The following is a 15,678-nucleotide window of genomic DNA, read 5'->3' as shown; positions in this document are numbered from 1 at the left end:
TTCCCTTAAACATTTTATCACCTTGTCAGAGATTTTCAATTCTGTAGGTAATAACCTGCAAAATGGGGAAGAACTAACCTATGTCCCCATCTCTAGGGAACCAATTCGAACCCTTCTTTCCTGACGGATATGGCCCAGTTCTTAAGCTACCATATGTTGAACCATCTGAGTTCTTGTCCAAGGAAAATCCTGCCTCCATTAAAGAGAAAATCTTTTCAGTTTTCACGTGTGTCAATGACAAGGCTTAAAGCCAAGGCGAACAACGACATACGTAATGAAAGAAACCATAATAATGAAATATCCTCTTTCCAAGCGCTGTCAGGGCTTTTATGGAGGGCTATAACCCGAGCTCGGAAACTAGACCCTGAAATGGAGACTAACTGTTCTCTTACCATGAACTTGTGGCCTCGTTTGATTCCTCCACTTTCGCAAGAATACTTTGGGAACTATTTCTCAAGGATTAGGGCCAGTTGCAAAGTTGGGAAGCACTTAAACACTGGCTTAGGCTGGGGTTCATTGTTGCTTCATGCAAGTCTAAAAAACGTGGATGACAAAACAATTATTGAATCGTTTAGGAAGTATTGTGAGGCTCCAATTATAGGCCAACTTGCTAATGATTCCGCGTTCTTTGGGGTTAATTTTGTTAAGATTGTTGGGTCGCATAGGTCCAATTTGTTTGGGACTGAATTTGGGATGGGGAGACCTGTAGCTATTCGTACCGGAAACGTCAATGAAGTTGAAGGAAGAGTGTCTGTTAGTCAAGGAAGTGAAGGGGCAGGGAGCATTGATCTAGAGGTTTCCCTTGCGCCTTCAACTATGAGTGCTCTTGAAATGGATGAAGAGTTTACGAGTTTTGTTACACTAGGTTAACTCTTCAAAGATCTAGCGTTACGTGTTACTGTGTTAGGATGCAAGGCCAACAAGTCTTTTATGCATCCGACGCATGATTGTTGCGCAGGGATTAGAGTCCGGAGTCTACTGTGTGGGCTGGAGAGTGCTATGATCCACTGATCCTATAGTTTTGTGTTTGCTACTGGGCAGTGTCTTGTGGGTTGCAAGACTTGCAACTCTAGCAAGTATAGTAGCAAGTTTAATAATTAGTCAAGGTTAGCGAAATTTGACCAGAATGTCTTATGTAAGCTAATCTTAGACCTATGAGTATTTGTTTATAATATCAATATCTTTACAGTATTGTTTTGTTATCATGGAGTATAAAGAAGGTTGACAAGAGCTGGTTAATTAACTAAAGTGGAATTGTTAATAATGCAATTATACAGAAAAAGTTTATAAAAGTTGCACTTCAATCATCTTTGAGTAGTAGTTGGAGTGGTTGCCGGATAATAGCTATATGATTAATATGAGCCTTAATACTTCTTGCGTTTCAAAATGCATTATGGAGTATGTGTGTGTGTGTGTGTTTTTTTTTTTTTTTAAAAAAAAAATTATTATTTATTTATTTATTTTTATAGTGTCAATATATTAGTTTGACCTTATATTAGCTACTTATTAGAATAAAGTATAAAACGGGAATAATTTTAAAATATATACTGAGACTTAGAGATGTCAAATACTTATCCGAATCGAAAGGTTTACCTGAAGCCGAACTGTTTTCAAACTGGTTGGACCTGAAAATTTTTAATCCAAATCCGATCTGGAATCAACTCGAAGTTAACTCGAAATCGATTTTACCCTGAAGTTTACGATCCAAAACCAACTTGGTATCGACTCATTATTTATCCAAAACCAATCAAACCCGACAATTCAAGACTTGGATTCGATTTAACCCGAAACGAAATCTACCCGAAACCATTTATACCCAAAAATACCTTATTTTACCCGACCTTTTTTTAACCCGATTCAAAACTACCCGCGACCCTACTAAATTCTATCCAAAACTTATGAGTTAATTAGTCAACGACTTTTTGATTATAGTGGAGACCGGGGGATTTTGAATATAAAGTGTAGTTAATGGGGGTTATATTTAATTATTTGTAGAAGAGAGAAATTCTACTAACAATTAAAAAATGGGGTTGATAGGAGTAAAAAATATTAAAATACTTGTATAGAAAATAGCTTTATAACGAGTTTAAAATTACATGATTGATTTGAAGTGAGATTTAATCGAAACTGAATTGATTTGAACTGAGATCTAACTGAATCTGAAATGATCTGATTCAAAGTCTATTAAATTCATTTTAACCCAAATAAACTCAATTAAATCCGAATTCGAGCATACTTGAACTTGATATGACTCGACCCGAATTTGACTTGACCCGAATTCGATTTGTACCTGACCATACCTTGACCCACCTTTGACTCGAATATGATTAAGCTTGACCCGATTTGATTTGGTTTGTTAGGATAAAATGACCCGTCATACCCGACCCAAACACCCCGATCCATCGTGGGTCAACCCAAACTTCATCTGGGTACCCGATTTGACACCTCTATTGAGACTATTATAGCATGATTACACCTAAAGATGATTTTATTCATGAGAATCTATGGGCAAATTTTAAAACATTGACTTTCAAAAGAGTAGAAATGGTACAGCTATCCCATAACAGAAGTAATATAACAAGAATAAATTGACACACTTTATGTAGTAACACTTCTTTAACACAATGAAGGACAAATATGGGGGGTAAGCCTATCCCTTCTACAACTTCTTACTTACCTTACTCGAAGAAAAATCTTTGTTCTTGAATGACACAATTAAAAGTTAAAATTGAGGTGCAACATTCAATACTGAATTGAGAACTTACAATTATATCAAAAAAAAATATTTTTAATTTATGTTCATTTAGCTCTTGAATGATTTAATTTCTGTAATTAAAGCAGTTATTTGAGAGTAAGATGATCCTCCTTCGGATATAGTCTTCTTTGCCATCTCTTTTAGCTTCTGAACCCTATTTCTCATATCTTGAGCTTCTTCACCAATCATCACACTTTTCATTGCCTTCAAAATCTCTTTATTTCCAATGATTATATTATGATACCCAACTCTTGGAACAAATTGTTTTGACCCGACTTGAATTCCAATCCTTAGAACATCCGTTACCAACTTCTCATTATAAAATTGTTCAGCATGGAGTGGCCATGTAACCATAGGAACACCTGTGATTACCCCTTCTAGTATCGAGTTCCATCCACAATGAGTCACAAAGCCGCCCACACTGGAATGATTTAGAATCATTTTTTGTGGTGCCCATCCTCTTATAATCAAACCTCGGCCCTTAGTTTTTGCCTCAAACCCATCCGCGATCCACTCCTTTGTGTCCTCCCTAACAACTATGATGAACTTTTGACCCAAATCTTCAAGGGCTATTGCTATTTCATGTAACTGAGCATTTGATACATTTGACACACTCCCAAAACAAATGTAAATTACTGAATTAGTCTCTTTCTCATCAAGCCATCTCCTACATTCACTAACATCATTTTCTCCTTCATTATTAAAGTAAAGCGAAAACGGTCCAATATGCCATTGTTTCATGTCCATAACATTTTCATAATAATCAATGTAAGCAGATTCTAACTCATAAAAACTGTTCATTATAACCCCATAACATTCTTTCACACCCTCTCTTATTTTATCCATCAATTCGAGTAAGAAAATTGAACCTTGTTTCTTGTCGTAAGGGGCCAACTCCGAATTTGATAACGTTACCTCATGAGGAAGATCGCCAGGTACAACAAAAGTTTCCGAGTCAGATGAAAGTTTCTTGTGCGGTTCATGCTGAAGTAGATTGTAAACAATGCACCGCGAAAAGTAATTACTTCCATGGAATCCTAAACGTGGAACCTCGAACTTACTAGCAACGGAATTAGCCCAATGAAAGAAAACATCTGCTACTAAACAAGTAGGGTGGTATTTTTCCACTAAGTTTGAAAAAGGCTGTTGAAGAAGATCAACGGCCTTAAAAAACTTAAAGAACATTTCAGGGGTTGTGACACAATCAAAATTTTCACATCCTTTAGGAAGTCCTACTTCTTCAAAAGGGAATTCGATGGTTAGTAGGTTGATTTCAATGCTCGAACTTTGGGTATCGATTTTAATGGCTTTAGCAAAAAAATGCACGTTGGCAGGCGTGGTAACAATGGTGGTTTTGAGTCCTCGAGTTGTGAATAATCTTACCATATCCATGGATGGAATCATATGGCCTGGAGCTAAGAAAGGGAGGAAAAATATGTGAGGTTGATCTTTCTCTGAGTTCATTTTTGGTTTTTTTTTTTTTTTGTAAGAACTGAAGATGGGCAATGGCCTTGGGCAAGAGGGTCGAATTTGGTTTATAGAATAAAGAGTGTCCAATTGCACTGTGAAAATACAAGTGGTGCACATATTTTACAGTTTCGTGGGTCAACGTTTAATATTAAAGTGTCTGATGACTTGATGAGCAAATACAAAATAGCTAGTACTCCGTATAATAACCAAATAACTATGGTATAAAAGTTGAGATTTGAGTGAGTTTATTTTCTTGTTTGGTATCTTAAAACAAAAAACAGAAAATAAATAAAAGGTGTTTATACTTTTTTGTTGTCAGTTTTTAAAAAATCATAATTTTAATAAGTTTGATTAGTTTTTGATTCATTTTATGATATATATTACTACCTCTGTTACATATTATTTACAACGTTGTGTCAAAAAAAAATATTATTTGCAATGCTTAGATATTTTTTCTCTCTATTTTATGTCAAATCGTTGCAAATAATATGTAACGGAGGTAGTATATGATTTTGAAAAAAAAAAAAAAAACAGAAAAATATAGCTATACCAAATAAATCCTTATTATTAATAAATTTGGATGCCCAATTGGCCAAGTAAATCAACGCGAAACGGTGACGAATTAACAGTAGGCACATTAAGAAAAGCGTGAGCACATGTCCACTTGTTTTAGGCACGTGACAATTAATTAGCAAAATAGCAATAGACAAAAGGAAAGTCTGAAAAATTCGAGAACAAGAGGGAGTAGAATATGAGAGTAATGAGACTATGAGTGATGAACGTCCACTTTTTAAGTGTACTTGTTAATAAAAAACATCCAAGTTGTGATTGAAACTATCAAATGCTCATAGATACAATTTTTTTTATAAAATTATAAAATCGTATACCGTCCAATTTCACCTTGATAAGTTTAAATTTTTATAAAAAATGTATTTGACATAGATGGTTTAATCTCATAAATTATTAATTTTCCAGTTATCGTACTCAAAAAATTAATATAGTTAGGCAATAATACAGAAAGAAGGGGATTAAGGAACCATGAGTCAATAATGACTAATATATTTCAAAAATATAATACTTATTTTCAATAAAATATAAGGAAAAACATAGTCAATGAAAGTTTAAATAAAGTCGTTTTGATATATAGTTTTTGAAAGCAGATTTTTATAAATTTTGATAATATGAAATTATAAATTTTTAAAAAAGTGTATTAAAATAAAAAATGCAAAGAAACAAATGAGTACATGAAAAGAAAACTGTTGAAATCTATTGTAATCCCATTTATTCAATTTTATAACATTTATTCATGTTTATAACACTTATAAACATTTATTCATGTTAGTTATAAATCCATTAATTAGCCATTGAACAATCTGCTTGTGCAAAGAGTAACTGGCCAACATGATTATCATATATAATCCGTTGGTTCATCTGCTGGTACGCTCCCAAGTATGTAACACTATTATGTTCTTCTTGTGTACTTTCAAGATACATCAAACAAACCATGGCATTTCCGCTACTAGCTTGGCTGATGACAAAGCTCGCAGGTGGTGGTATAACCAAGTCCGCATTATTAGCAAAATGATATGTAATAATTGGAACCTTAATGTCAATCGGATCCGCTATACGTTCGTAACAAAGCCTAAGTCCCAATTCCGGCCGATCCATCTTCCTCACATTCGTGTTGCTTGTTTCAATGACGTTCGATACAGCGTCTAAAAACTTTCCGTAGGCTTCCGAGACAATGTACGAGGTTGCGGCCCCCGAGTCTATGATACACCCTCCTCTACCATCTGCGGTTAGTTGGAACATTGAGGGATCAACATCTAGTCGTTGAGTGCCTACAGTGATCCCTTCGAGGGTTAAGTAGTACGTCGAACGGTCTTGGAAGCGTTGTAACGGTGTCGATTTCATTCCTGATGGTTCAACCACATCGGTTCCAAATCGAAGGAACATTGGTGAACTACCAGCTGCTTTGGCAGACGGCAATTGTAAGCAGTATGAGAATCGTCCCTTCGACACTGCACCAGCTCGGTTCCAGAAACTAAAATCGCCGTAACCCATGCCCATAAGTCCGCTGATTTTGTTATCATCTTTACCTCCTGCACAAAAAATACATAATCAACTCGGTTCATTCAATTTTGTCTGAAATTATTTTATCTAAATTTATTTTATTTTATTAAAATATATCGTATACTAATTATTTTATTTGAAATTTTTAATTATATTTTTGTAGGAACTATTCATTCTAAACTTATTTTGTCTGACATACAAAAAATTAAAATAAAATGAAAAAAGGACACAAAGTTATCGATTGATAGGTTAATAATTGAGTGAATTGTGTAGATCTTTTTAAAAAACATGACACAACATGACAGAACAAATAAAAAATCGAGTACATATTAATCGTACCTTCTTTAAAATTTTGCATGTTAATGCCACAACCAAAAAAGGCATTGGACACAGCTACATATTGGTCGTAGTCAGATTGGAAGGTTAAAGTTTCCAAGGCAGCAATAGCTAATACGGATGAATCGTCGCTATAAACTCGTTCCAATCTACAACCATCACTTTGGCATTGTGCACTAGAAGGGCAATGTTCGCAAGGAAGTGGTTTGTAAGATTGTGATTGACTAGCAGGAAATAAGGGATCTGCTTGATGAAAGCAATTTTGGCCACAACCTTCGCATTGTGTCCATGTAAGATCACTGCCCGTATCTAAGCCTAGGTAATAAGTTTTGTATCTTGGATCTTGATTAAATGTACCAATACCAACTTGCACATAATATAATAGATCCACGAGACCTAAAGAAGGTCGAATGATCCAATCATTTATGTGACGCGACTTCAAAGAGGTAGTATTTTTGGTACCATGTAACCTTGTTAGGGACTTTACTCTAGAATTCGACAAACGAATATACTCTTCCCATTTCTTGTTTTCAGTAAGGTTGTTGGTGCGATGTATAGGTGATTCAAGAGAGTATCGATGAATCATTTTAAGGCTAAAACCAATATGGTTTTTAGTAGCATGACTACTTTGAAGGAAGTTATCGACTATAAAGAAAAGGAGTGACACTAAAAAAAACTGTAACAAGGGATTAGCCATAGACAATAAAAGGTCTTTGAAAATTGGGAATCCCTCAGTTTTTTTTTTCAGAGAGTTTACTTAGCTTCTTGACTCTATCAATTTTTTTTTTTTTTTTTTTTTTTTGACAGGTTACTCTATTTATAACCACTTAATTATTCATTTGTACTTTAATATTTTTCTCACCAATAATGCTGGTCAAAGATAATTGTTTTATTTATGGAATGTAATATGATTAACGATATCAAAATGATAAGTTACGTATATATGTAAATATCTTTGATATACTACCTAAACAAAGTTTTAATTGGACACTTAAAAAAAATGGAGGGAACATCTTAATACTCGTTGTCCCATTTAACTTTGTATGGTTCTCAACATATGCCTTGACACATAATTTCTAATTCTATACATGTAAAAACTATAAACATATAACATTCTTGAAGTAGAAGTTATAATAATGAACCTATCCCGCATAATAAGATTTTACTTGACTATATTATTTTCTTATAGATTAGAGTTTGGCTCCAAAAAAAAAAAAAAAAAAAAAAAAAAGGAACCTAAAAGTTGTTTGGAGGGAGTAGATTATAGACAATTCATAACCATAATGACCAATTTAAGAATCGATCTCTGAATAATCACTACAATGTTATTGCGTAGCCAATGGAATGCAAGACAAAATACATTAAGCAAAAAGAGAGGACATTATATTAAAGCAAACTGCAAACTCAAACAGTTAATGTTATTATTTATATATAAGAAGATAGCTAGTATCAACGAACGACCCTTGTTGCAATCCGCTTAATGTTATTATATACATGTAAGAATATAGCTAGCTAGTATCAACGACCCTTGTTGCAATCCTCATTTGCAACGAGTAGTTGTCCATTTGGAATATCATATGTTATCCGATGACCAACTTGTTGCGTAGATCCTAATACGGTCATACCATCACCGTCTTCCAAACTATTTTCAAAAATCTTCAAGCAAACTAGGACTTGACCATCATGTTTGGTGTAAATTTCAAATGTTACATCAGAATTCATCACGAAAATCACGTTATTTGCAAACTTCCAAGTAATCCAAGGAAGATTAAGGGTTGTAGGCTCACGTACACGCCTGTAACAAAGGCCGAACCCTTCATACCTTGCTGAAGCATCATCTAATCTCTCTAAGTTTGAGTTTCTAGATTCAATAGATGCTGCCACCTCTTTTTCTAAGGCTTGGTAGGCCGAAGTAGTTACAAGGCTTATGGATGTGCCTGTGTCGATGATGGTTCCTCCTTTTCCGTCTGGTGTGATTTGAAACGCGTTAGGAGGAATTTCAAGGTCCTTTTTGTTTACCTGAATACCGCGAAGATCTAAGTAGTAATAAGGTTTGTTCTGATGTTGAAACATTGGGGTGGCACTAGGCTTTCCGGGTTGTATACAATCATCTCCAAATCGAAGGAGCATTGGTGGTAAATCTTGATATTCTTTCTTTTGTAAGCAATATTGGAATTTTCCATTAACCACATTTTTTTTTTGTTCATGGAAGCTACGTGCGCCATAACTCATTCCAAATATTCCACTTATTTTGTTGTTTGGATCATCATCTGCATTACAACACAATCAAAGGGTACCTCATGTTATTTATTGTATATCAAATGAAATAAAGATATATGCATGAATAATGAAATTTTAGAATTTGGGCCCAATATAAATGAGCCCCTGTGTTTTGTATAGCCCAATAACCGCCCTTGAAAAGATATTTATACCAGTAGTAACAAGAGTCAACTCTCAACAAAAGCTATATTTTCAACAAGGTTGTAACTTTCAAAATTGTGTTTAAAAAAAAAAAAAGATATATGCAACCCTTAGGGTCGCAAATAAAAAGTTAAAAATAAAAAGAATTAATAATAAATAAGCATTTATTACACCGATTTACTCGTGAATTGTGGATAAATTCCCAACTTAATATTAAAAAAAGAATTATATTAAATGCTTATATGCAGCCCTTACTTATATGTAGCCCTAAGGGCTGCATATAACATTACCCAAAAAGAAAAACCCAAATTGTATTTGATATTCAAAATTGACAATTGTTAATGACGAAAGACACCAAGTACTTTTCAATAACAAAAATTGATGAAAAAAAAAATAAAATTCTTTAGTGATTGAAAAGTGATGTAAAAGATTGATTGGTTACTTTTTTTTTTTTTTAAACTCAAGTGGTCAAACTTAAGAAAACTTTGACCGCGCCATTTTGTGATTATGAGAGTAACTCCAACGGTTGTAGATAGGGATTTGCTTGCAATTTCACTAATTCCCTAGCTACTAACTTGACCATGCATTGGAGCTAGAAAACTCAATTAGCTTGACTAAGCAAATTAGCTTTGCCAAGCTAATTATCTTGGGAATTAAACTTTCCAAAAAAATGCTCATTGCACCAATTAAGCTCTTTCCATGTTATTTTCTATCCAACAACTACTAGTGAGCTAATAGCTAGCTATTGGAGTAAAAAGTAGCTAAAATGATAATTAGTTTAAAAACTTATGTGACATGACAAGCTAATTGTCAAATTAGTTTGTCATTGGAGTTGCTCTTATATTTGTTACATATCATTGAAGACTGAGCTATCTAAAAAAATCCTTTGTAAAAAGGAAAGATAAGATCATAGAAGATTTCACCAAATAAATATAAAAGGAAATCCACATAATTTAAGATGATTTTAATGATTAAAATAACATGATATAATTATGATATACACCAATGTCAAAAAAAAAAAAAAACAAAAATCAAAATATACTACACATGAAGTATAGTACACTAGACAATTCAAGCATTAGTATATGCGAATTACTACAATATTGTTAGATTATTGTAATTTATATTTTCATTCTATAAAGATTTTATAACTTATGCTAATACGAAATTAAAGATTTTAATGGTGTACATTACAAGCCATATAAAATGTGAATGGAAAGATAAATGAAGAACAAATTGAGAGTAATATCATACCTTGATGAAAACCTTGCATGTTGAGACCGCAACCAAAAAGAATAAAATCCACTAGTCGAGGAGTCGTTGGAGTCTCGAAGGTAAAAGATTCATGAGCCAAGATCGAATCGACTTTGGCGCCATCTCCATAGTCGGTTTCCAACTTGCAAATATTGTTCTCACACTTTGCGCCTGAAGGACACTCGGTGCGGCAAGGAACTTCCTTATAAGTAATAGATTTACTTGCGGGATATAACGGGTCTACTTGACGAAAACAATTGTTACCGCAACCTTCACATTGTGTCCATATGAGATCACTCGCAGTATCAAACCCTAGATGAACTGTTTTATGAGATGGAATTGGATCGAATGTGCCCATTCCCAATTCTACCGCGTAGATAAAAGTACCTAATCTTATTGGTGGTCGTATTGTTGGATCATCATTCTTGGTTTTGTTGTTTTTACCTAAGTTTGCAAGTGATTTGATTCTGAGCTTGGACAATTTGATGAATTCCCTTCTTCTCGTTGCATCCATTTGTGCAAGGTTTGGTCCATTTCCATGAACTAATCTAAGGCTAAAACCTTTGTGACTTTGGGTAGTAGCATTATTATCAATAGCATGGATGATTTTGGGTGCTAGAGAAAGAAGGATAATTACAACAATTGGTGAAAAATAGACTAATTTATTTGGATTAGCCATTGAAGCTAGTTGTTGAAAGAAAATGAATTAGTGCAAACAAGTGGTATTTTATATACTAGTATATTGAGTGAAATTTGCATACTACAGTTTGAATATGATATACTTGTATTTTATAGCACATGTACATTTATGATTATTTAATATTACAATCATCTTTGATTTTTATTTCTTACTGATTTAGGACGGATGAGTGTTAATAAATTTGGAGATATATTTGTTTTAAACCCCCTTATTTTGATTTGATTATTTTTGTGAGTCATATATAAGCGCATGTGATCCTATCCTAGTTTCTCCCCCTTTGGCCAACCCACAAGATGCAATGGTCTTATATATTTGTGATTTGTATTAAATGAATTTATTACTCATTTGCTCAATGTCAAATTACATACAAAATACCAATTATATATTTTACCTTACCATGTGAAATTTACTTTCTATGGATGCATCTCCTGAAAATTCTATAGTAGTCATCTGACTACCATTATACTTAATTTTCATTGACCATTTTTTAATTTATTTTTTATTTGACAAATTTATTAAAAATAATTTTTCCTTTTTAAAAACTCATTTTTATTTCAGAAATTTATTTTTTGAATTTTTGAGATTTTTTTTTCTAATTTCATAAGTAATTTTCAAAATAAATTAATTTATAAAAAATATATATCATTTTTTATAAGTTTGAGAAACAAAAATAATAAAAAATCGATCAATGAAAATGAAGTATAGTGTTAGTCAAATTAAGGATGGCTACTATTATACTATTATCATATGCATCTCCCCTATTTCCGGGTGTGATGTTTATACTCTATCAAAATATATAAGGTTAAAATATAATAGTATCAGATTTTGGCAATAAAGAATTTGTAGGAATAAATAATTTTTATTTAATTATGCAAGCTAAATAACTATTACACATCAATTATCACCATAACAAGGCGCTGGATTAAAGTATAGTTGAGCATTATCAACATCATATACAATCCGATGACTCTTCTGCTGTTGTGCTCCCAAAACCGTCAAACGGGTATCTACATTTTCCGAACTATCAAGCATTGTGAAGCAATATATGTAATTACCACTAACTTTTGATATTCTAGAAACAAAGGATGAACTTTGTTTAAGAACAAAGTCGGTGCTATTACCAAAATGGAATATGATTAAAGGAAGATAAACAATATCTGGTTCCGTCGAGATTTGTTCGTAACAAATTTTAAGACCCAAAAAAGTCTCGGACTCATTTAATCTGCGCACATTGGAATTTGCACTTTCGATGTAGTGTATTACCGCAGATGCCATTATACTGTAGGGTTCCGAGGCAATGGTAGAGAACATCGGCACTATGTCTATTATACACCCGCCTGTAATATCTTTCTCATTGAAAGCGAAAACCTTGGGATCGATTTCTAGTAACGTAGAATCAACGGTGATGCCTTGGAGGTCCAAGTAGTATCTAGGGAGACCTGGGTACAATTTCATTGTTGTTTTTTGTAGTCCGCCTACTAGTTGCATCGCATCGTCGCCAAATCGGAGGTACATTGTAGAATCACCAAATGGTAAGCAGTAAGAGAACACTCCTTTAAAGTATGCTCTGACTTGATTCAGGAAACTATATTCGCCGTTACCCATTCCCAATTTTCCGTTTATCCTGTTATTTTTTATACTACCTGCGTGAGATTGATAACAATTATTCTTCAATTATGATAGAATGAAATAATTAAGTGAAAGAGTATACACTGCACCCTAGTGGTATTATTCTCAAAAAAAATTGCAATGCAAATCAACTTTAAAACAATTTTTAATTTTAAAGTACAATTAGAAATATCAGAAATAAAAAAATTAAAAAAAATTAGAAAAAAAACCGGATTATCAACCCTAAATTTCAAGATCAGTGGATTTTCGGATGAGATTAGATATTTTGCACAACCCTCTAGGTAGTGACAGACTGAGGGGGACTACAATAACCATATAAATTACCCACAAATTAAAACCAAGAATTTTAAAAATATGTGTATATTGAATATTTGCAATGTGAAAAATGAGAAATTGGATTTTTTTTTGCTATGATGCAATTTTTATATAATCTTATAGAAGGTAATTGTTACGATATTAATAACTACATACTAAAAGACACATCAACAATGACACAACATAAAGCCGTGGTGATTATATTAAAATTTAAAAAATATAATGATATTTTAAAAGAAATATGACACAACATGAAGCCATAGTTTAATAATGGTTACTAAAAATTAAAAATTATAATGATATTAAAAAATTAAAAATTAAACTATAAAGATATTAAATTAAAAATACTGATATTAAAACTATAATAATATTTTTTTTTTGAAGAACGCTATTAAAATTAAATTAAAATTAATGATATTAAAACTAAATAAAATTTAAACTATAATGGTATTAAACTTAAATGATATTAAAATTAAATTATAATGACATTTTAAACTATAATGATATTTTAACAATGGTTATTAAAAATTAAAAATTAAAAATATTAAATTTATTAAAAATTAAAAATTAAAAATTGGAAGGGTGAGGTTATTATGGCTGTTGTCAGACGCTCAAGAGCCTTCTGCCCCCCTATCATTGCTAAATGCAAGGCCATTGCTATGGCTATTCGGCTTGCGAGACGATATGGGTATACTGATGTTGTGGTGGAATCGGACAGCCAAATGCTTATTAGAAGACTATGCAAGGGAGCGATCTTCCTCACCGACCTCGATAGCTTGCTAGACGATATTCTCAAATCTCGTAATTCTTTCAATCCTTTGTCTTGGTGCCATGTTAAACGGGAGGGCAATAGTGTAGTACATCATTCAGCCCGTTTAGTGCCTTTTGGTTGTGAACAAATTTGGGACAACCACGCTCCTAGTGAGGTTGTATGTTTTGATGGATAGTTTAATAATATAAGGCACGCCATCCATTTTCCTCAAAAAAAAAAAAAAAAAAATAAAAAAAAAAAAATAAAAAAAAAAATTAAAAAAATTAAAAATTAAAAATTAAAATATAAAATGGTATTTTAATAATGGTTATTAAAATTACTGGAATGAAGCTAACCAAGTTTAAAAGAAAGATGATACAACATGAAGCCATAGTGATTATCGAGTAGTTCATCTTACCTTGTTTGAAATTTTGCATGTTAATTCCACAGCCAAACGTGACATTCTGCAGTTGTACTACTAGGCTGTTTCGGCTGCTACCTTGAAAAAGAGTGGAAAATGTTTCAGAGGCAACAATGGCTATTAAAGATGAGCCATCCCAGTAAGTACGATTCCACGTACAAGCACCATCACTTTGGCAATGTGCACCATAAGGGCATTGATTGCAAGGAAATGGTTTATAGGTTCTAGATTGACTAGCAGGATATAGGGCATCCGTTTGATGAAAGCAATTTTGGCCACAACCTTCGCATTGTGTCCATGTAAGATCATTTCCGGTATCTAATTCGAAGTTATAAGTCTTGTAACTTGGATAATGATCAAAACTACCGATCCCAAGTTGCACATAGTAATATAGACCAAAACCAAGTATTGTAGGTCGAATGAACTCATCAGTACTATAACTCGATTTGGTTGATGAGCTAGTATTTTTTGTTCCATAGAGAGTTCCTAGTGAGTTAAATCTGCTAATTGAACTTTGAACGTATTCCTTAATTTTATCGTCTTCTGTAAGGTTGGCACGAAATGTAGGTGATTCAGGAGAGTCTCGATGAATCATTTTAAGGCTAAAACCATTATGTTTTTTATGAGCATAACTATTTTCAAAGATAATAAAGAAAAGGAGAGCTGGTAAAAAAATATTTAATGGTAAACTAACCATGGCTAAAATTGGAGAATGTTTTGCTTAGGAGGTGAATGTGCCTATCCTTAAAGATACAGAGTATAAGAAGAATGATGATTATCTTGAAATTGTGACTGAATTTGTAGAATACAGCATGAAGAATATTTCAATATCTAGAATGATTAAAGCGTGCATCCCCCTTTTCCCTGATATCAACCCTTTCATAAGTCAACTTTACAAAATCTAGAATTACCTTCTACAGCGTATATCTACAAGGACATTATCTTATACAAAGTATCTCTTTTGATCTAGTCTTGTAATTTTGGAGATTGTCCTAGTTTATCAAATGATATACAAAATTTGTTTATCAAATGACATTTTCATGATAAAATAATGTCAGTTAAGCAAAATAATGTGAAGAGAACATGGCCTACTTCGTACGTTATTAAGTTTACCCGTATTCTTTTTTAGACAAAATTCTAAATTCTTTCAATCAACGCGTTTCTTTTTCTATTAGCAAAGTTTTGTTATGTACAATTCCACTTTTACTGTTACTACTCCCATATACCGCCACCCAATTTTAAGTGGGTAGGATTATTAATATCATTTATTACAAAAAAAAAAAAAAAAAGTTCAAACATTGTATCCCATGATTCCAAAAGGTTGACTCATATGCTTAATAGAAGAGGGAGCCCCCATTCCTCACGGTGAGAAACAATTTCGTTTCTCACGGTGGCATTTTGGAAATTATTCACATGTTTATCACTTCATGTACTGCTGAGTAGGATTTCGCGGGGACAGCCTATGTTGCAATAAGGTTGAGTAATGTCGTTACCAAGTAAACGATTTCACACGTTTCATTTCTCTTTCGTCCCCACCGACATCATCATCTTCC

General features: G+C 33.0%; 5 protein-coding genes across 5 annotated transcripts; 1 reads left to right on the top strand and 4 right to left on the bottom strand.

The window, feature by feature from the left end:
* Positions 1–129: 129 nt before the first annotated feature.
* Positions 130–870, top strand: LOC145589171 (putative acetyltransferase At3g50280). Its single transcript, XM_081645720.1, has one exon. The coding sequence runs from the start codon at positions 130–132 to the stop codon at positions 868–870; it is 741 nt and encodes a 246-aa protein (XP_081501846.1).
* Positions 871–2,803: 1,933 nt separating this feature from the next.
* Positions 2,804–4,219, bottom strand: LOC145589170 (anthocyanin 3'-O-beta-glucosyltransferase-like). The gene has a single exon (XM_081645719.1). It carries the CDS (start codon positions 4,217–4,219, stop codon positions 2,804–2,806), a length of 1,416 nt encoding a protein of 471 aa, XP_081501845.1.
* A 1,359-nt stretch (positions 4,220–5,578) lies between these two features.
* On the bottom strand, positions 5,579–7,220 carry LOC145589169 (aspartic proteinase nepenthesin-1-like). Its single transcript, XM_081645718.1, has 2 exons — positions 6,638–7,220; positions 5,579–6,327 (listed from the first exon to the last, which is right to left on the bottom strand). Exons 1-2 carry the CDS (start codon positions 7,218–7,220, stop codon positions 5,579–5,581), a joined length of 1,332 nt encoding a protein of 443 aa, XP_081501844.1.
* Positions 7,221–8,152: 932 nt separating this feature from the next.
* Positions 8,153–10,988, bottom strand: LOC145589167 (aspartic proteinase nepenthesin-2-like). The gene is made up of 2 exons (XM_081645717.1): positions 10,310–10,988; positions 8,153–8,904 (listed from the first exon to the last, which is right to left on the bottom strand). Exons 1-2 carry the CDS (start codon positions 10,986–10,988, stop codon positions 8,153–8,155), a joined length of 1,431 nt encoding a protein of 476 aa, XP_081501843.1.
* Positions 10,989–11,903: 915 nt separating this feature from the next.
* LOC145589166 (aspartic proteinase nepenthesin-1-like) lies at positions 11,904–14,720 on the bottom strand. Its single transcript, XM_081645716.1, has 2 exons — positions 14,123–14,720; positions 11,904–12,652 (listed from the first exon to the last, which is right to left on the bottom strand). Exons 1-2 carry the CDS (start codon positions 14,718–14,720, stop codon positions 11,904–11,906), a joined length of 1,347 nt encoding a protein of 448 aa, XP_081501842.1.
* Between the last annotated feature and the right edge of the window lie 958 nt (positions 14,721–15,678).

This window comes from Chenopodium album, chromosome 17 (assembly GCF_948465745.1).
Source record: "Chenopodium album chromosome 17, dcCheAlbu1.1, whole genome shotgun sequence".
NCBI classification, from domain to species: Eukaryota; Viridiplantae; Streptophyta; class Magnoliopsida; order Caryophyllales; family Amaranthaceae; genus Chenopodium; species Chenopodium album.
This window is presented reverse-complemented; position numbering and strand designations above follow the sequence as displayed.